The sequence below is a fragment of the Achroia grisella genome, unplaced genomic scaffold, assembly GCF_030625045.1.
Source record: "Achroia grisella isolate CSIRO2021 unplaced genomic scaffold, CSIRO_AGI_Agris_v1 utg511, whole genome shotgun sequence".
In the NCBI taxonomy this organism is placed as follows: domain Eukaryota; kingdom Metazoa; phylum Arthropoda; class Insecta; order Lepidoptera; family Pyralidae; genus Achroia; species Achroia grisella.
Window position 1 is genome coordinate 28,367 of NW_026712905.1, and position 21,017 is coordinate 49,383.

At 33.1% G+C, this 21,017-nt stretch overlaps 1 protein-coding gene across 6 annotated transcripts in view; it reads right to left on the minus strand.

Annotated features, from left to right (window-relative positions):
- Positions 1-2,395: 2,395 nt before the first annotated feature.
- LOC131846618 (glutamate-gated chloride channel) overlaps positions 2,396-21,017 on the minus strand; it is a 45,766-nt gene continuing 27,144 nt past the window's right edge. For 2 of the 6 annotated variants that reach the window (XM_059195959.1, XM_059195960.1), the window contains exons 4-11: positions 11,355-11,425; positions 8,919-8,988; positions 7,577-7,813; positions 5,690-5,824; positions 4,967-5,119; positions 4,033-4,307; positions 3,308-3,492; positions 2,396-2,484 (exon numbers count right to left, since the gene is read on the minus strand). In XM_059195959.1, coding sequence (XP_059051942.1) covers positions 2,445-2,484; positions 3,308-3,492; positions 4,033-4,307; positions 4,967-5,119; positions 5,690-5,824; positions 7,577-7,813; positions 8,919-8,988; positions 11,355-11,425 — 1,166 coding nt within the window. In that variant the 3' untranslated portion in view covers positions 2,396-2,444. Of the gene's footprint in view, positions 2,485-3,307; positions 3,493-4,032; positions 4,308-4,966; positions 5,120-5,689; positions 5,825-7,576; positions 7,814-8,918; positions 8,989-10,165; positions 10,229-11,354; positions 11,426-12,045; positions 12,114-21,017 lie in introns of those variants that run through there. The other 4 variants (XM_059195962.1, XM_059195963.1, XM_059195961.1 and 1 more) reach the window with 4 other exon arrangements.

The following is a 21,017-nucleotide window of genomic DNA, read 5'->3' on the forward strand; positions in this document are numbered from 1 at the left end:
ATTAAATTTCTTTTAATTTCACACCAACTCTGATTAAATTCACTTTCATTTTACATCATCATTTGAAATAATGTTCAATTAAATTAATTTATTCTTTAATATTTATAATAATAAACCATATGTACATATACAACCTGTATATCAAGAATTAGACAATGTAATACATCATCCAAATAATACAAATATTGGATTATTTTAACAATTATAAATTATAAACTATTCTTTTAACATTAATGGCCTTAGGAATTCCATATGTTTAATTAATATCGATTATTAATTAAAAACAAATGTTATTTAATCAAGATACGGTCTATTTGTACGTATATATGTTTCTGATAATATCCTTCTACCAAATTTATCAAATTACAAGAACTTTTAATGAGAAACCCACGAATACTATTCATAATACTTATTTAATCACTACAAGTGCCAGATAATCACACCAATTGTCTGAGTTTCAAACTAGGATTCCCTGTACTATGAGGAAACCAGACAACAAAACAGTGGGTGGCACAGCCCAGCAACGACACTCGAGTTAGGTTAGGAAATTTCGTTTCCTAAAATGACTCGGTCGAGAACCAACGAATTTATTACCACGTAGTAATAGCTTCTTCTTGAATATCATTAAACTATTAAATAATGAATAATGTGTTTATAAATTCTTCTTGTCTTATAGACGACATCCTTAGTATAAAATTTCATATTAAATGAAATAAATCTACACGATATATCTAGGCCATCTTACAATAATTGTCAACATGCTTCGACAAATTACTCTAATGACTAAAGAGTTAAATATTGAACTCTATCGTCTGCAAGATAAAGTCAAATTTACATTGTTGTAGTCAATATATCATCTAATACACTTTAGTTTAATACAATATTTTTCATTATATCCATTACGAGGCCACATACTAAAGTTTTCTGCCCAAAGTTATTCTATGCTATACTATTCCGTATTGTAAATACTGATAGAGTCTAAAATTGCATAAACTTGTAGACGATACAGTATTGCTATGTGGTTAGCTATATTTAGCTTAAACCTACTTATATTAGCACATACGTCATTACGTCTCAATACACAGTACCGTTTTGGTAAAATTATCAAAAATGTTTCTTTGGAAAGAAAACTTTTTGTACATAAGTATATATACTAACATCTATTATATTGTAATAATATACCTAATGTAATCGTATATGAGTTAAATAATATGTGTCACAGAATGTACTCGTTAGTTCACATCATCCCGAGTTTGAATATGTAATGATTGTTAACAATTTTCCTTTGGAACAATTAAATTAACAAAGATTAAATCTTGTACAAGTGTCGGCATGAGTTTTAAATTGTACAATATTGTACATGTCTGTCCATAACTGTAATTGTGAAATTCTTTATGTTTTTAGTGAATATATCGAGAGATTTATTACGCTAACACATAATTATATGTTAGAATTGCAGTAGTTCTATTGAACGTGATAACTTTAGTTAATAATTAAATTACCTTCTCTTCTTTTAATTATTTCATGAACTTCAGTCAATAATACAGTTACTTAAAACAACAATTGATTTACTTCAGTCTTATCTTTTTAACCGAAATTTGCAATAACTGGATGGTTAAGAATAAAACTTACGTGCACAAGTAATTTAGGTTATAGTTAAATTACATAAATATCAATTATGAAACTATTTCAAATGAAAATGGTTAGCAATTACTTAATCAAACTGCAGATGATTTTGTACTAAAAATACTTCAAAATGTAGTGAATGAAAGGAAGAGGGTATGAGAATAAAACGATGAGATGCCACCTTCTAGCAATTCTCGTTTAAAATAAATTAAAATCTACAGTTATAGTAGTTTCATATGAATCATTGAAGTGTTGTAGTTACAAGCACAATTGAAACTCATAAAAATGTAGATTTTTATATTTGTAAATGAGAATCATTAGCAAGTAACAATCAAACAGAAAACGACTTTGGATCAAAAATAATCTGGAAAATGCTCAAAGCAAATAGAAAGACGAGAGAATGCAATCGAAGTGTTCTAAATACTAGCATGAGAGGCAAAAAGACAAGAGAATTGACGCAAAGAGTTCGAAAGATTGATATTAGAGGTACAGAAAAGGAAGTGTTCAATTTTTCTTATGTGAACGGAAGAAAAGTTGAGGTAAGGGAAGCGTTCAGAAGACTTATAATGAGGGTCAAGAATGGAGGCGAAGACGATGATATTCAGGAGATTAATAACGATGGTGAGATAAGTAAAAGGGTCGGGAATGGAGGCGAAGAGTCCGTGGAGGCGGCGCTAGAGCGGCGGCGGGCGGCGGGTGCTGGCGGTTGGGTGCGTGCCCCGCAAGCACAGCGCGTACAGCAACGCGAACAGCGCGTACGGCGCCAGCACCGCCGCCGCCAGCCGCGCGCGCGCCGCGCCGCCGGCCGGCACGGGGAATCACTTCTCCTCGTCCTCGTCGCGGAACAAGTACGTCGACCTGCACCGCACCACGTGCTCATTAATGAAACTATTATTCCTCTCACAGAAAACACAGTTATATACAAAATTATTCCCCTCCGATCGAACCCCGTCCAATTCAAACGGAGATCGAAATTACGACGGCTTAAGCTGAGGTTCGTACCCCTAGCGGTGCCCTCAGGCTAAAGTCTAATCCGTCAGGCGGGAGGCCTTCAGCCGCTCCGCTCCGTTCTTCCGTGGATTTGGAGTGCCACCTACACTCGCCCCTTATCGTCCGATGACGTTGTAAAGGCCAGCTGTGGCCAACGGCATTAGAGTAGTTCGCAAAAATAGTATAAAGAGATAATCGATATCTATTATCCAGGTATTTAAGCAATTGAAGAAAAGCGAATAATTCTAGTATTTTGTAATAAGTTCTAGATCTAGATTGTCTAAATGTTACGTTATACTAGATGACTTTCAAGTAGCTGTGACATGAGCAAGCAGCGAGTCAAAAAATATTAAATTCATATGACGGAATGTAGGTATGAACGGATATTCTACCTCATTTACTTTAAAAACTAACTGCTTTTAATGCTCATTCAGAATACTGAATCAGTAGTATAATTTTTGTTTACTTCTATAACATTTTTCGCCTACAATCATGAACATTATCAGTAATATTACAAAATGAATTTGCGACGCCTGAGATAACCTTTGTAGTTCGCATCTATGAGGTTCAAGGTATCCTGTAATTTTACAACAATATCTTACATTCAATAAGCAAGAGACAAGAAAGAAATGTAGCCACACGGACTTACAAGTCTCTATCTGGTAGCGTAAACATATATTCAATAACTCACCAATAAGCCAAATTAAAGAGTGCGAAAACAAGCGGGAAAGTGATCCTGGAGATGACGTCTATCCTCTTCGATCTGGTAGGAAACTTGGACATCCAGAGACGGCAGCAGTTCTTCCGTGGTGGACTCATGCGGACCTCGCACTGCCGCATCTTCGAGTCAACGATGCCGTCGCGCACCAGGGGTTTCTGTTCGTTGCAGACCAGTCAGGGAGAACGGATATACAGCATTTGGTGCAACTAACCAGTGCGCTAATGCTGATTATCACATTCATTAAGTAAAACTCGAATTTGACGTTTGCAATTAGGGATAAAATCAAAGTACAAACATATCACACCTATCTTCTAGTATAGACATAGGCAATCGAACACCTAATGCTCTGATTAGTACATTCCTCTTTTTGATTCTTCTACATTCGTCAAATTATTTATAAAAAATTGTCGTAATTTGAAGTAATTCAAATTTAGTGATTGGCATTGTCGTCTATACACATATTGAAGTGTATAGACGACAGTTTCCACTTAGGTCATTGAATGTCGCGGATATCTTTAAACATTCTAACACCTATAGTTTACCTGACTTATTGCTTATCCATAGTGCTAAGTCACTATGGCACAGTAACCTTTAACTTTACTGCCGTGTCTCTCCACCTATCCTCGTCAACGCAAACGAATTTGTATCTCTCATTAAAAAATCAATATCTTCACTCGTATTAAATGCGAGCTCACCATAGCGAAAGTAGCGTTGCTGTCAGTGTCCAGCAGATCTGAAGCCGCATCCATACTCGCAGCTGTCTCCATCTCTCTCCTTGTCTTCTTCATCATTTCCCTATGCATGTCAGAGCGAGATGCATAATTCACTAGAGCAAATTCTAGTAGCGCACCGAAGACAAACGTTAGACACACCCCTGTCCATACATCGATAGCTTTTGTGTAGGATACTGGAGGTAATGATGCGTTAATGCCTGATGATTGAGTAGCCATGGTGAGGAGGGTTGTCACTCCTGGAAAACAGAAAATATAATATCCTTATCCTATCTGCTCCATACAAATAAACATAGTTTCACTTTCACGTTTTACTATTTCAATAAATAATACTCTATCAAATGGTCAGTATTTTGCTAAAGATGCATAATTGAATCTCAATAGACTTTTCGTCTAAAGTTATGTAACCCTACGTATCTAAAAAACTTAATTTTCATCAAAAAAAGGACCGATCACACAAATGAGGTACAATTTGTATGAAAAATCCCATACTATAAAAAGTTGAAATAATGTGTAAAACAATCGAAATATAAATTTTCAGAATAACGAAAACTAAAACTGTAATAATAGAAATTGTAGCGCGGTTGTTATCCTCATCACTGTAGCGGTATATATGTCGAGATGAGGTGGTGCTACATAATATATTATTTATTGTAGTGTGTAGGTAGTGAGTATACCGGTAAAATGAATGCACGATCTATTGTACATTATTAAGTTTATTGGTAGTGTGCTACATGGCTTATTAGTAATGTAGACGTAGACTGATTTTACACTTAAATTAAATCTATGTTAGTGGAGACGTAAACTAATGGAAGGGTCTCAAGATAGCTGAGTAGAGCGGTACGTAAATATTGTTGCTTGGATGAGTATTGATACCAGTATTTAATTTGGTTCTCACCTAGCGACACCCTCGCCGGCACCGCGCCCTGGTCCAACCAGAAGGAGACCCAGGAGACGATGACAAGCATGCAGCACGGGATGTAGATCTGGATGAGGTAGTAACTGAACTCGCGTTTAAACAGCAAGTCTACTTTGAGGCAACTGTATTCACCTGAACAATTAAAGAATTATATTATTATAAAGTTAATTGGCATATTATAGGAATATTATACGGAAAAATCTACATAATTTATATATATGGGGAAGATGATACAGAAAAATCTGTAAACAGTTTATATCTAGAACAGTAGATTTATATAAGGAATTTTCTACGTGGCCTGAAAACCTACACCCAGGTCACAAGTTTCGAGAACTACTTCTCTCTCTGCCACACATTAATCCCGCTCCTGTACGGTGAATCCATGACATGGTATGTATGTTATGTAATTCATAAGTTCATTTCTTTTTAATTAATTTAAAATGTTAATTAAGAAATACTTATCAAGTAAATTATATTACACTGTAAATGATATATTTGGGAGAGATGACCGAGAAGTTATGACAATCAAACGGATCTTAATAAAATTTGACGTAAATACAGATCGATGTTACAAGACGATGGTACTCGTATCTTTTAATAAAAAAATGCAGACAGAGTACTACTACTACTAGTAACGGTTAGTAATAAATATATAGAAATGCTGTTAGTAATAAACTATTTCAGTGAGTGAATATTTCTTACCAGTATTGGTCTTGCTGTTGCAGTAATCTGTGAGGAACTTCTCCAGTGTGAACCGAGGAAGGTGAAGATTCTTAACCACCTGTACTGGATCGCCTTCTTTCCATAAGAACACCAGATCGTCAGTCGTCCAACCGTCTATAAACATTCAACAACATATCACAATTAATGCCATTTTTGTCTTTTTTTCTTTTAATGGCCTGACCTTGGTGCATTTGCCGAAGACGATTTGGGAAACCGTAATGCGTTAATGAAAGGATACTTCCGGCTACAGTAACCAGTTACCATCAGATTGGCCGTATACTTGATTGCCACCGTCGTGGTATAAAAAAAACAACTTGCAAGGCAAGCCGCTTTACCGAATTAGACGAGACTTTATACAAAGTTAAAATTAAGATATCATATGTGAGGGTTATGGTATACCCTCATTCATTGGCATTGTGGAGAACTGAGAATTTATGCTTCTGTACCCTGTAATTTCACTGCCATTTCTCCAACCGAAGCACACTTATAAACAAGCCGGTTTCGACGATCTAGCGGTTTACCACACTTCTTTACTTCCAATGGTCGCAGGTTCAATTCCTCGCATGTTCAAACATTTGTTTTCATGAGTGATTATTTGTATTGGTTGAGGTGCCTTCTATGTATATTATGTATGTATTTACAAAAAATGTTTCTAAGTATTTATATCAGTTGTCTAGTACCCATAACAGAAACTCCGCTTAACGTAGAACTAGATGTTGTGTCAATTGTACAGAGATAAAACTGTTTGGTGGCGGAAATAAATGAGACTGACGTAACCACGCAAACTCTACCTCAGGTAAAAACGGTACTGTCCTATATACTAAGAATTAGTTAGGTGTTGCCAATAAACATTACTTTTTTTAATCTTTAAAAACCTTTTCTTCGTATCTATGTTTGTTTGTTGAACCATAAATAACTAGCTTAGTGGTAGCTTTGTTACATAAACATACGCAATTTAATCTGGAATGTAAACAATTGAAATGTACGTATTATATTCGCCATCAACAAATGGTCTATGTTTTTTCGTCGATTCCTTTTCATCAGGTCTATTTGAGAGTTATTTATTTTACATGTGTGTTTTCTTAGCGAAGTGCTATGTTATGTAAAAGTTTTGGAGTTTTCTTACAGAATGTGAACGAAATGTTTGCTTTGAACGAAATAGTATGTTAACAACGGATTAGCTTTGCATTGTTTGCAATGCACACTAGTCTTCAACATATTGTCTTATGGAGTTGATACTTGGACTCCCAGAACGGCAGACTGAACCATTGATGCATTTGAGATGTGGTGCTCCCATGGACTGTTTTCCACATGAATGGAGGAGTCAGAGAAAAAATGGTTATGTCACGCCCCCAGGAATGTGGAAAACGACTTGAGAAGGAGGCTTGCAATGTCACAATACGACATGCCCTGGAAACCTTCATAGTTAAGTTCTGGAATACTCTCCACGATCTCCTTAATAACCTGACTTCACACTCATTCCTTCAACTTCTGCTGGATCCGCTTGCGCTAACGGTATATTGTACAAAGTATTATATCTATTCTAATGCTATGAACCAGAGGTGAAAGGGATTGTTAGTAATGTAGGTTAATAACCCGATTTCTAACAATGTTAAGAATACACGCGGTTCCCTCTGGGAACCATTTTGATATATTCCTGATGAATTTGTCAGTCTACACTGGAGGATGACAAAATGAACATGAGATTAGGCCAGTTAGACCACCGTGACAAATTCACTAGGATTTTTCTACAATGGTTTCCAGGGAGAACTGCGCGGAGGTCGAGCTGAAAGGGGGGGGTCACTATTACTAAGAATCCCCTCCCCCCCTTAACTTTTGATTTAATTTTGATCTAAATATACTTACAACTGGCCATCCTCAATGAGCAAGTCTGTTTGTCCAACGGGTACAGTTTCAAATTCATAGGGCAGGACAGTGTCAAGGAGATCCGGATGCTGTACAGCACGTTGCCATTGGGGAAGATCCTGATGTACACGTTCGGCATGATGATGTTGTGGAAATGGCCCTCCTTCTCGTTGGAGAAGAACAGGTCAGGCATCCATACCCTGTTCGCTTCAGTCAGGGTTAGATATTTCAGACGACCTGCGGAGAAAACGAGTTTTATATAAATCGTACTCATACCGTCATACTCGTGGACGCCTGCTACTTGTAGGGACTGGTTTGCTCTAATCACTACGACTGATTTTATGTAATGTAGTTATTTTTAATCAGTTGATTGTGTATTTTAACTCTAATGAATTAGTGCTAGTTGGTGGTTTGTATTCACACATTTAAATTTAAAAATGTGTTACAACAGTTATTTAAAAAAGAAACGCGTAGTTTCTTGCTCGTTCTTCTTGTAGTGGTACTTTAGTCACGAAAGGAACAAATAGACATAATATATATGTACTTCCGCATATATAGTATTAATATAAGGATATAACGAAAAGATCCGAGCAATATTTAAACTAAATTCCACCTCAATGCAAATGTATATGCTATAGTATATATGTAATAAAGAATTTATCTATTTTTATGTTGACTTTAAACCGCGGTAATTTCATACATGTGTACGTAGAAACATACAATTTGCAGCTCTACTAGGTTTATCTATATATAGATGTAAAATCATGAACCCTATATTAAGTTTACGAGGATCCTTCTTCTTCACAATATTCTGGGTAACCTTATTATAATACATCAGTCTAAATAAAGTTACGGCCACTTGGGTACTTGTAAAGTTATGACATGGGCCCAAAGGTATCGGGTCCTCTTAAAAGCATCATTTAAGTTCCGGCATATGTAGACCATCCTTTGATAAATTCATATTCTCATCTAAACTTCTAACTACATCATACGTATAATAAAATTTGTATACTCCATATATGTCTTCCTTTTTTTAAATAACGTTCAGTTATTTAAAAAATAAAATACGATTCTTTTTTCGAGCTATTCTAATGCAGACCGCAGCTGGCCTTAACAGCTTGACCAAACGATAGAAGGTGAGTGCAGATGGCACTCCAAACCCGCGGAAGGACTTATTGAGCGGCTGAAGGTCAACCTCTGACTGACGAATACGATAATACCTGCCTCCTACCTATATAGTAATATAGTTTATAGGTGAAATCTCGGAAAATAGTGGAAAATACTGTAAATATGCCAGTAGTTGTAAACAGTCTCGAAATAGCACGATGTAAGTGGTACTCACCTCCCAAGTTGTTAAACTTGAGCCTCTCATCTAACCATTGTTCCCTGAACGTCAGCTGTACAGAGTATTCCTGGAAACATGAAAAAACATGTAACGCGTGTAAAGTATACCATGAAAAATACATAGAGATATTGTCCAAATCTTTCCTTGTAGTAATAGTTGTAAATATATAAATTAATTAAAAAAAATATATTACTTTTTTTAAACACAATTACAAGTTTTAACTGAATTTAATTAAAGCTGATCATGGGACCAATGGATCGAAACTTTTCCTTTCAGTTCATTGAAGTGATTCATTTATAATTGTTTTCTTTGATTTACGTAATTGTTTGTAAATCTGTTTTGTTTAGACAATATCTCGATGATGTACATAAATAAATCAACACATCTAAATATTGAAAAGTTGACACAAATATTCATAGTGATAATCTACATTGTTTTGCGGCATTATTTATCTGTGCAACAATTTAAAAAGCTTTATTTATCACTCCTTAGAATGTTCTAGTTTCATTTGTTAACGCATATGAAGCTATTATTCTACTATGTGTGATTTTACTTCTCGTTAAAGTTAAGCGATTACAGGTGACGTCTGCATTTGTGCCAATATATTGCCTATGGTGCATACCGAATATTGCCAATTTGTACAGTGAAATAACAATGATCCAGAAAATTCATTTGGACACTTTTTGAGGCGTATTGACACAAATCTATGTCCCATAATGTACTTCATTATCATCTATGGAGGAAGGGAAGTGTCGAAGGTTCTTTCTCAATAATTAATTTGACATCAACAAACAGAATCGACCCCTCGACATCAATGAGCAAGTCAAATGAATTATCGTAATACAATAAATGCAGAAGACAAATCTCAAATTGACGCATGCGCGCTTGACTGTTAGCTTTTGGAGCGTATACATGTATGTACGTACAAAGTTGAGGTAGCTGATTTTGATAATGCTTTCATGGGAGGGACAAGACATAAATGTGATAGCATCGACTTTGATGGATGCGGCGGGCTCATAATGAATGTATTAGCCAAAATTGGCGGCCTGCCAGAAACGGGGACGACCGCCCCTCCTCATAATAAATATTCTAGTTGCTGCTCTCTATCCGCGCATCTTATACCTTATTACCGACTTGCAACATCCAAAAGTTAACTTCGAGTGAATTTGAAATTCCTTCAGGCATTGGCATGCTAATGGGTCATACAAACTAGCGAATCAAGCAAAGCATCGAAACCGACTCACCGTAGTCAGCATTCGTCGATGGAATGCTTGTCAGTAGTTCATTGGTTACCTTCATGCAGGCACATTTGGCCGGTTTAACTAGAGCTACGGAACGTCTAGCTGACGTTGGGGGTCAGGTATCACATATTGTGGTCAGGTGGACAGCCACCGTTCGGAAGCACCAAGCCGTGTGCGGGCGCGACGATCCCAATACAATTTACACAACACAAATTCACATGAACAAGACAATATAAACAATGTTAAGTACAGTTAAAGTACACGACCAAAATAGTTTTTAATGTTATAGTCCTCATCAAAATAATTAATGCATGGCAGAAAAAGAAGCATGATTGGAAGAAAATCAAAATACGGAAACGAAATGATAATAATGAGATGAGAGTGTCGGTGCGGGCCGCGTATCCCCCTTGTGCCCAGTCTACAAGCGTGGCTGAAACTATTTATAATACTTATTATTATATTAATTGAGATAGAATTTGTGATAACGGTAAGTATATCTGTGGGTGCGTTCGAGTACCAATTGATTACTTTACCAACGTTACATGTGCTGATACCGAAGCGGTCGTATCTATACAATTTGGTGCTCACTATTGTACTGTGCCAATAATCCATCAGTTCGGTGAATTTACAGGAGTAGTAGTACCTAAAATTTGTATCATAACAACGTCAACGCAAAATGTAAATTAAAGAAATAATGGTACTTAAATATAAAACAATAAATAAAATAAAAGTGGTTCTGAGAAAATAAATGCTATTTTTAAATAGTGTGATTATAATCGAGATTTAGAATCATGTATTATTTTTATTCGGATCACCAAAATGATTAAAATAATACAAGAGTGCGCGGCACCGCACCAGAGAGTTAATAATTTAGTCACAATATTAAAGGAACGTAGATTAAAATTCAACATTTTAAAGGTGAAAAATGAACACATAAAACATACAGTGCTGAACATAAAAACAAAACAAAAATTCAAAAGAAAACAAAAGAAAAGACGTTAATAACACATATAAATTACAATAGCTTGAATAATAATGTTTAGCAGAGTGCAATTTATTTGCCACAGGTCCAATTGGTTACAATGACCAGTTTTATTATAAACAAAGTTTTTGCCAATTTTCTTTTGTAACTTTGTTTTGTAATAAAAGAGGTGTTTTATATTCACATCGTCGTCTATATGTAACCACTCACCATTTTGTAATCATCTATTTTGCTGATGGATCGTAGATACAGGTTGACGCGAACTAAGGTTGGCGCATCGCCTTCGTGACAAAAAACAATTTTTAAACATTAAACCGCTTCATCATTACAATCATTATCACCTATGTTATCGTCTATATTATAGGGTATCGCAATTATTATATCAAGATATTTAAATTCATTAAAAGACCATGGTTTTAAATAATAGATGAGTTTGATGTCGATGCCAAAATATAATGATTTGGAGCTGATATAGTTTAATTCGACGTTACAGTCCATATCATTATAGAAAGCTACTTAATGCCCTTCACACAAAATCATAATGACAACCAGCCAGCCTAAAAAGGAAAATCATAATCTAAATATGTTAATCTCTAATAAAGAGGAAACAAAATTGATTTAGAAGACATTCGAAATAATAAAGCTACACATCCGTTAGGCGTTTATGACTTCGTCTTTTGAAAAGTGCGCGAATAAAAACGATTTTGGTCGTCAACACCAAACGGGATATATACGTGAAGGAGAAAATATATGGAAATAAAGGTTTACATATAATTTTGGGTAAATCGCTCCTCTCAAAACATAGAAGTGATTTACCCATTCATTTGACTTGTTTGGGCGCGATATATAACTTTAAATCTGATCTTAGTCTAATGCGTCGTATCCGTCTCAGTCGACTTACCATTGTGACGTCATCGATCTTTGATATACTTCTGACAAATATATTGACGTTCACAACCGCCGGCCCATCTAAGTACCAAGCAAAATATACGTTTTAAATAATCATTAAAACAAACAAAACTAAACTCTAACGCGGTAACATAAGGTGACACGGAACGCGCCGAGTGTCCACTCCCGACTCCTCACAATACGTACTTCCGTACATTAAAGACTCACCTTTGAAACCTGAAAAGCTTTGTACCATGTGTATGTGTCTTATGATGAATGTACACTGAAAATAAAACTACGAAAATCGACAAAGTAACAAAGGAAAATCGACTTTTGGGTGAAAATAAAGTTGTAGCAAAACATACGGTTGTCTTGCTTGTTGAGAATTTGTGTTAGTGTAAAAATATAGAGCAAGTTTTAAATGTTACAACACAAAGCAAACAATTATCTAATAAAGTCGATTCAAATGGAAATGTCGATTAAAATTCTTCAGGTCGAAATTTTTATTTTAAATGTTACTTTCTCTTGGATAAAAATTAAGAAACCTTTACACATGTTCAACACAAGTATTTTCGACTCGAGTCGTATGGGCAACCGTTTCATTTGCAAATTGTGGTAGGGCCGAAGAAAATCCGGCACGAGTGATGCATGGCGTAGGCCGGAAATTAGCATTTTGTGCTACAAACGAAAACACGGGTAATACCTGCCCGCCAAAATCCCTATTTACTTGTAATTATGTATTTGCATTTCCTCGACTCATTCTAATTCAAATTTAAATAACTGTATGTACTTTACACTTGATTTTTAATGAAAATTTTAATAAATTAGCTGTAATAAAAAAAGTGAATTTCAGATAAATTGCGTTGAAATTATTTAGTGAGGATTTATAATCTGTAGGTAACTAAGTCGTTAGAAATAAGGACATCAAATAAACAATGAAACGTAACTATGTATATTAAAGTTGTTTTTTCGTATTTTTTTTCGTAGGTGGCAAACAAGCATACGACCCGTATAATGGTAATATTTTTTTATCAGTATAATAGAAAGAATTATGAACTATAGTTTGAGCGTTTCATGATATGATATATTATACATAGATCTTTGTTAATTAGACGAAAAAACAGGTTTCGAAGGTCCGAAGGCAAATTAGTAGAACAGACAAGGATATTTATTTCATATATATATTAAGATTTAATGACAGTAATCCTTATTAATATAAATGCGAAAGTAACTCTGTCTGTCTGTCTGTCTCGCATTCACACCAAAACAATTGAACCGATTTAAATTATATTTGGTACACACATAGTCTAGAATTTGAAAAAGGACATAGGCTACTTTTTAATCCGACAAAAAGGGATGTAAGGGGTTGAAAGGGAGATGAAAGGTTATATGGAAGTATCGACAATTTACGCGGACGAAGTCGCAGGCACATCTAGTATAACATAAAAAAGCTTTAATTGCAATGAAAACGGTTGCCACATTTTCATTTATTAATTGCAGGTAATCCACAAAAAGATAGTGTACAGTCTGTATTGCGTGCTGCTGAGTCCTTCCATCGATTTTTTTAATAGCACTGCAATACATTTTAGCTGTGTAACTTTGTAAAAATATGAAGTAAAACTTTGAAATTGTTTTTATTAATGGATATTACCTCAGTTTGATAGAATTTGTTGGATATAACGTTATTTTTTAACTACTATACGCTCGGTTAAAAATGCTTTATCTATTTAAAAGAAAGATATATCCTAAGAATAAAAATGTTTTATTGTTGACTCTGCTCTTTGGTATCGTTTAACCATCACGCCCGCACCCTTGCGGATGATAATAGACAAATAATTTATGATTAAAAAAAATGTTATGTTTTAGCAATTACGCCTTTTTCTGATACTCTTTAGAGTTATTCTTTTTTTTTATTTACCGTTAAACTCTCCTAAAATTTAAAGTTACCTGTGAAATTGCCGGAGACATACTGGCCATATATTTGGCAGGATTTTTTCGTCTGGCTCAGGAAATTTTATTGTATTTTTAATTGTTCTTTTTACTATAGTGTACTATATATGTACTATATTATCTAGGTAAATAGATAATATAGTACATAGATAACATATACGAAATTTAAAGTTTATAAAAATTTGTCTTTCTTAATAATAAAACTTTCAAAATAAAACTATAATAATTGTAATGCGTAAATGACAGAAAGGAGTTATCGAATTTATATAATAAAATATATTTCGGTTTGGAAATTCGATTATTATTAGATATAAATAATATGTTAATACATAATTAATATTACTTATGGTTTTACAATACAGCAATTACACAGGTAAATATTAAATGGCAAATGCAACATAAATACCGATACCATAAATTAATAGATAATTTTTTTAGTCAATCAATGTTTTTTTTTAAATCTTTAATATAACATCGGTAGAAATTTTAAAGTAGAAATACAATATACTTTATACTGTAAACGATTATATCTTCGCAAACGGTGCTATCCATGAATTTTAACTGACTTTCAAGATCAAACTATATATTAAATAATATTTTTTTTAATTTATTTTTTGTGTATTACCTACTCATACATATCACACTTATCAAGGAATATCTTAATAAGTATTTAATTTATTTTATTGGTTCATTGTCATTTTTATTGATGTCTAATTTTATTTTAATACGATGGAATAGCATCTTGAAAGTCTTACTTAGTAAGGAACACTACTAAACCACGCCCAGGCAAAATTTACACACAAGGATGTTGCTTTGGAGCAGTAGTAACTATTTATATTTCCAGCCAGTGTCACATTTTCGCCATAGATTATATACATACAGTAAATAAATATAATATTATCGAAAAAGTAAAAGAACCTAATTAAAACCAACCGAATATTTTATAATTAAATTTGTTCTAAAAGTATAATCTTAAGAATTAACTAATATTAAAGTTATATTCTTCTTCCTTTTTTAAAACTGAAGTCCTAGAATGGTATTTATTTTTTACTTATTTTTATTCTTCTACAAAATATAGGCAAAGGAATAGATGGCCGTACAGCCTAGGCTGATATTTGCATTTTTTAAATCTTTAAGAAAGTATAATACTCGTATAAACATCTTAACATCTCATCGTAACAAATATGTAGTGGAGTCTTTTTAATATTCTCTTATAGACCAAGACAAGCTCTAAATATAAGACAAGAGAACGACGGCATAAAAAATATGGGCACTTTATATAATCCCAAAATAATAATCACATAACGAATGTTTAAAAGACTAAAAAGAATTTATAATTTTTACGGTTAAACACTTTTATTAAGTGTGGATAACAATGTACTTCAATTTCCGATTATTTTTGTATTATATCTAAGGTTATATTCATCTGCTAGATAAGTGCCCATGACCACTAATACCAAGTAATTCCAAAATTTAACCCGTTCCTTTCCATTAAGCCGTCTCGTTTCGTAATAAAAGTTAGTGACGCAATAGGAAATACTGGTCTCGTGCCAAAATAAAAAAAAATATGATGGCATTATTGTGAGATTTATTGAGTATATATACTATAACAATATTGTAATATTAGTAATAATTTATACTAGTGCTCCAAAGCAGTTTATATCAATGAGTCCCTTACCATGGATGAGAGTTAGATATTGAATGAATAGTTTATTAAATATGTAAATGCCACGAGATATCAGACTTTTTTACTTAAGTATATATTTCTTTAACACTGGCAGTTAATAATATAAAATTACGCATAATATTATAGAAAAACAAAAACTTATGAATTTTATTACTTATCTTGCAATCTACATGTTGAAAAAAAAAAAAAATATTTTTTAATCCTCCTGAAATTCATGGCAAAGGACAGCACATTATACGTATATATTTGTTATCATCAAGTAAATTAAAGTACAAATTAGCGTAATTGACATTAAAGCTGCACTACAGCCGTTTGGTTACCATTCGGACTGTACTAACCATCTTGATGTCGCTTATGGTGGTAATACTTCTTACGAACAGATTAATGTTGACTATTGCCGGCCCATCTGGTAAAAATGGGAGATTCTGTACGAATAAAGTTCTTTCACGAACTAACAATGTCTATATAAACATACGTTAAAAATATATTAATAAAATAATATTTCGTCTTAATTTCAAACTACAATCATTATTGCAGGTGATTGTTTTAACCGTGCGGATAAAAATAACATAACTGGTACTGAAAAATGATAATTATATTTTTTGTTCCTATATATTCTATAGAGAGCTCAGTTTCATTCTAAGAAAAGAATTAGTTTCCATTGAAATACATAGATTTTTATTTATTTTTTAAAAAATGTTAATATAAATAAACTTTTATTTTTTAATAATTAAACAAAAAAATATGATACTTTCCCGTGTATTTTTGAGTATCTGTATTCAGATCGGTTTCGTATTTATTGTAATTGCAAATGAACTAAATATAACTTTTTAATAATGGCAAGAAAGTCATCCAGTGTAACTAGCATCCACCTAAAATGATATATATAATAAAATCATAAGAAGTATCATAAAATCGTCTGTTTATCGGTTAATTTGTTTGTCTGTCGGTGTTAAGGTTTTACATACTTAAAATCGGCTAGAGGAATTGGAATAATATTTCGAGAGAATATTGGGTTAACACATAGGAAATATACCGGCTGGAGTAAATAGGAAGAAATTACAGAAATTATGTTGCTAAATATAGGTAAATACATAAAAAAGACTTAACTGAGAAAAATACCCCCCAAAGGGGAAACTAATAAATTATGTAAAAATATTCAATATGCTAATTATAATTTTAATAATTAATTCAGTAACAAAACAACAGATGGCGTAAACAACAGATATCTTATTTAATATTTTAACTTGATCTCCATCAATACTTGGGGTTCTACAAATGCGTACAAAGTCGCAGGTATCACTAGTTCAGAACACTATAATATTTAATATTATAATATTCTAACGCCCCAAGTCGTATGGTTTGAAATGATCTGTCACGTACGTCATTCTTGTAATTTATCTTTTTTAATGATGTGTTCTTTTCCACGCAAATATTTTTCGCTTTTATTTTCTAGCTTCTCAGTTTATGCGACAATAATCAATTGCCAGGTTACATGTCATTAGAAAAAATAATAAATTGTCCGAGTTACTGGCGGCTTCGATGATGTTTTAAGAAAAAAAATATCTACTCTCTAAATTCGAACTCAATAATAAAGCGCTTCGCTAAAGCGATTCTAAGATATTTAAGAAAAAAAATACCTCGTTATTAAATTAAATTTCAAAATTAAAGCGCTTCGCTCAAGCGATTCGCGCTGCAGTAGTACAACTTATTAATTTAAAAATCGATTTCGTCTAAAAGCATCCAAGTATTCTCGCAGGGTCTGCATTCTGAATATTGCCGTGAAATAAAAAAAAATCAAATATGTACTAGTTTTTTTTTTCAAAAATTAAAAAATTAAATATATAGAGAAATTAAATATAAAGATGATTATTCTATTTTATTCTGTTAACTTAAGTATAGATTTTTTTATAAACATTCTATTTCATTCTGTTCTTTCGATATGGATACAGTAAAATACAATAATAAATCATCGTTTAGAAATTCATACGAAACCTTTGTTAGTGATAATGACGTTTGGATACACCCTAATTGATAGTCCGCGTGACAAAAACGACGTTTACACACCTGCCTGCCACTCCTGTCAGGTATTTAAAGCGTGATGATAAATTGGTTTACATTACAACCTGCTAGTACCTCGTTTATACTGACTATGATTACATTGTCGAAATTTCTGTATACCTACATATTAAATTATCATTTAATATTAATTTGGCCTCTATGGTCTAGTGGTTTAGCACACCGTTTACCTTCCGATGGTCACGGGTTCGATTCCTCGCACGGTACAATCATTTGTATTCATGAATATGATTGTTTGTATCGGTCTGGGTGTTTTTTATTATTAATAATGTAATCGCTTTTATTATTATCTATTAATTTTATTTAATTTTTATTTTGCTAAATCTAGGGTTCTACTCATCTGCATGTAATAATCCCGATGATGATGAATGATCATCAATCCCGAGTCATAATATGTGCTTAAGAAAAAAATATATATCTATGTATTTGTAACAGTTATCTAGTACCCATAATACAAGCTTTAGCTAGTTTATCTTGGGTCTAGATGGCGCTGTGTGAATTGTCGAAAATATAATTATTTGAAAATTATGACTGAATTTTGAATGGCGTATTAATGACAGTCCAGATATATATATTAATGTTGTTCCAATACATACTTAATTGCAATTACATAAGGTTCAAATTTCTATTTCAAACAGATCTTTTGTCGGATGAGATAAGAGAACTGAGTGCTTCGTTCTTTATATATATTCTGTTTTGAAATTGACCTTTATAAACAGCCACATAGACCTCAATATGCTTTGATAAGAACTAAAAATATCAGTACCGAAAAAAATACTATTTACAAGCAGTGTAGAGATTTTACCAAAATTAAAAAATAAGTAAGACATATATATATATAATATCAGGGAGTTCAGATAATTTAGCAGCATCTATATATCTAGTTTACAGATATGTCAGATTATAATATTTCTTTTTTTATTGTCTCTATAATTTGTAATCTGTGGCACCAAATGTTTGTTATGTTACACATGTGCCAGGGTTAGGTAATAAATACTAGCCCAGTAGCTAGTGTAATTAACATTAAGTAAATGAAAGATTGTTAGTACTAATTAAATAGCCTCTTCGTATGCGAATTTATCACCAACCTACAAATCCCACCGACCAATTTTCAAATAGTGTCATATAAACACAAGTAAAAAAAATATACTTATGTTTTCTTTTATCTCTTCATTAATATATTTTGGTAAATGCCACAATACATACACGAGTATTTCGCAAAAAAAAACAAAATGGAGAAATGCTGTGATAATTGTTACAAACTCTTTGGATATTTTTATGTATTTATTTTTTTCAGAAGTTTTTTATTGGCACTTTTTACCTTGTTACTGTTTGTACCTTCATTACAAGTATTTACCATTTTCTGTCAATTGTTTGATTAATAGCACATAGTCCAGTTATGACCCTGAGAAAGGATATAGGTTACTTTTTACTGCTAAGATAGGGCTGTAAGGGGTGAAAGTGGAGATGAAAGATTGTGTCAAAGTATCCTCATACTTTAAGTAGAGCAATGTAACTTTTTAATAATCTATCTAAATATTTTTTTTTTATTTGGTCTGGTCAAGGTCACTATTCCACGCGGACGAAGTCGTGAGCACAGCTAGTTCTATGTCCCTAAGTGAGAATACTTGACTGTATGGGCTTAGACTCTTTGACTCTTAGAATAAATAAAACTAACAAAAAAAGTGAGAATACTTTTGAATTTCGAACTCCACAGAATAAAAACATGACTTGCACATTGAATTCGCGCGTAAATAAATGGGGCGCGAAAATGCTTCTTCAACGTATCCTTTATGAAACTGTTAGCGAGATGAGTGGGATCTGAGCACACTTTACTAAATTGCCCTACACTTGATCCCGTAATTTTTTACTCCACCGTTCTAATGATAGATCGGTATTTCTTGCGATGATACTCAAAAAGCGTTACGTCTAATGTTTTCCCTTTAATACATAGAGCTAAAAAACAGCGTCGGTGATTTATGAATGTTCGCGCCTTTTGTTACATGATGATTCGAAGAAAAAACCTTTGGATATTCTGTTACATTATTTAATTTAGTACATCTGACGGGCGTTACACGGTAATAAATGAAATCTGTTTTTGTAACTCAGACTTGTAAGTTACTGCTTTGGAAACAGACCGTTTCATTTTTCATCCAGATGCGTTTTAATGAAAAATAACTGCGTATAAGATTGTGTACTTTTTAAACCGTTCATTTTTATGGATTATTGGAATAGCGAATTTAAAGAAAGGAATGGGATTTTTAGTAATGTGGATTATTGAACCCATTGCTAACTTCTAGAATAAAAAATATGACTATTCAAATGTGCTGGTATTGAAATTATTTGAATAAAGATTATTTCTATTTCTAGCCATGTACCATATCTTGACTTCCCGTGGTTACCCTGTTCTACTGTGATAAGTTCCTGGTAAATTTATAACGATGGGCTAACTGACCTGACCTCATGCTCATATTATCATCTTCACCTGATGCCCTCATTATCATACATTTAAAAAAATAGCAAATATATACGAACTCTTTATATCGCCGGTAACTGTTACTAAAAAACTAGTCAGATAGTAACGATTAGTTATTAAAATTTCTAGCTTAGTTAGAAGCTTAATAGTTCTACCCAAAGATTAGCTGGTAGAGAATGCCATATAGCATTAAGCTCGCCTCTTGTAGACTCTTTATAGTGCAATAAAGAATAAAAAACAAAACTAGTTGGATAATAACGTTTAGTTGTTAAAACTAGTTAGATAGTAACATTTAGTTATTATTAAAACTAGTTCGATATTAACGATTAGTTATTCTTAAATGCGTACACCTGAATATTATTTATAACTGAAAATATGTTTCCCTAAACGAGTTACGTCGTTCTGTTCCCCATTTCAACAATTTGTCTATTCACGGTTGCTTCTTACATAAGTGCATTAGCGATATGTCAGACAAACGACTTCCTTGTGTCTTTATGTACATAGTATAAAACAGAGTCGTCGCCGCCGTCTGTCTGTTCGCTGATATCTTTTAAATTACACAACGGATTTTAATGCAGTTTTCAGCGATAGATAGAGAGATTCAAGAGGAAGGTTTATATGTATAATACATGCGTATTGTAGTTATAGAACAAGCCGAGAAATTCAAAGATTTGTAATGGTCCGTTTGAAGACGCTAGTCTAAAAATAAAATATTACCTACACACAAAATGTTTATACAAAGCAATTTACCCTATAACTTGCGCTTACTATCATCGTCTGTACAAATATGTTT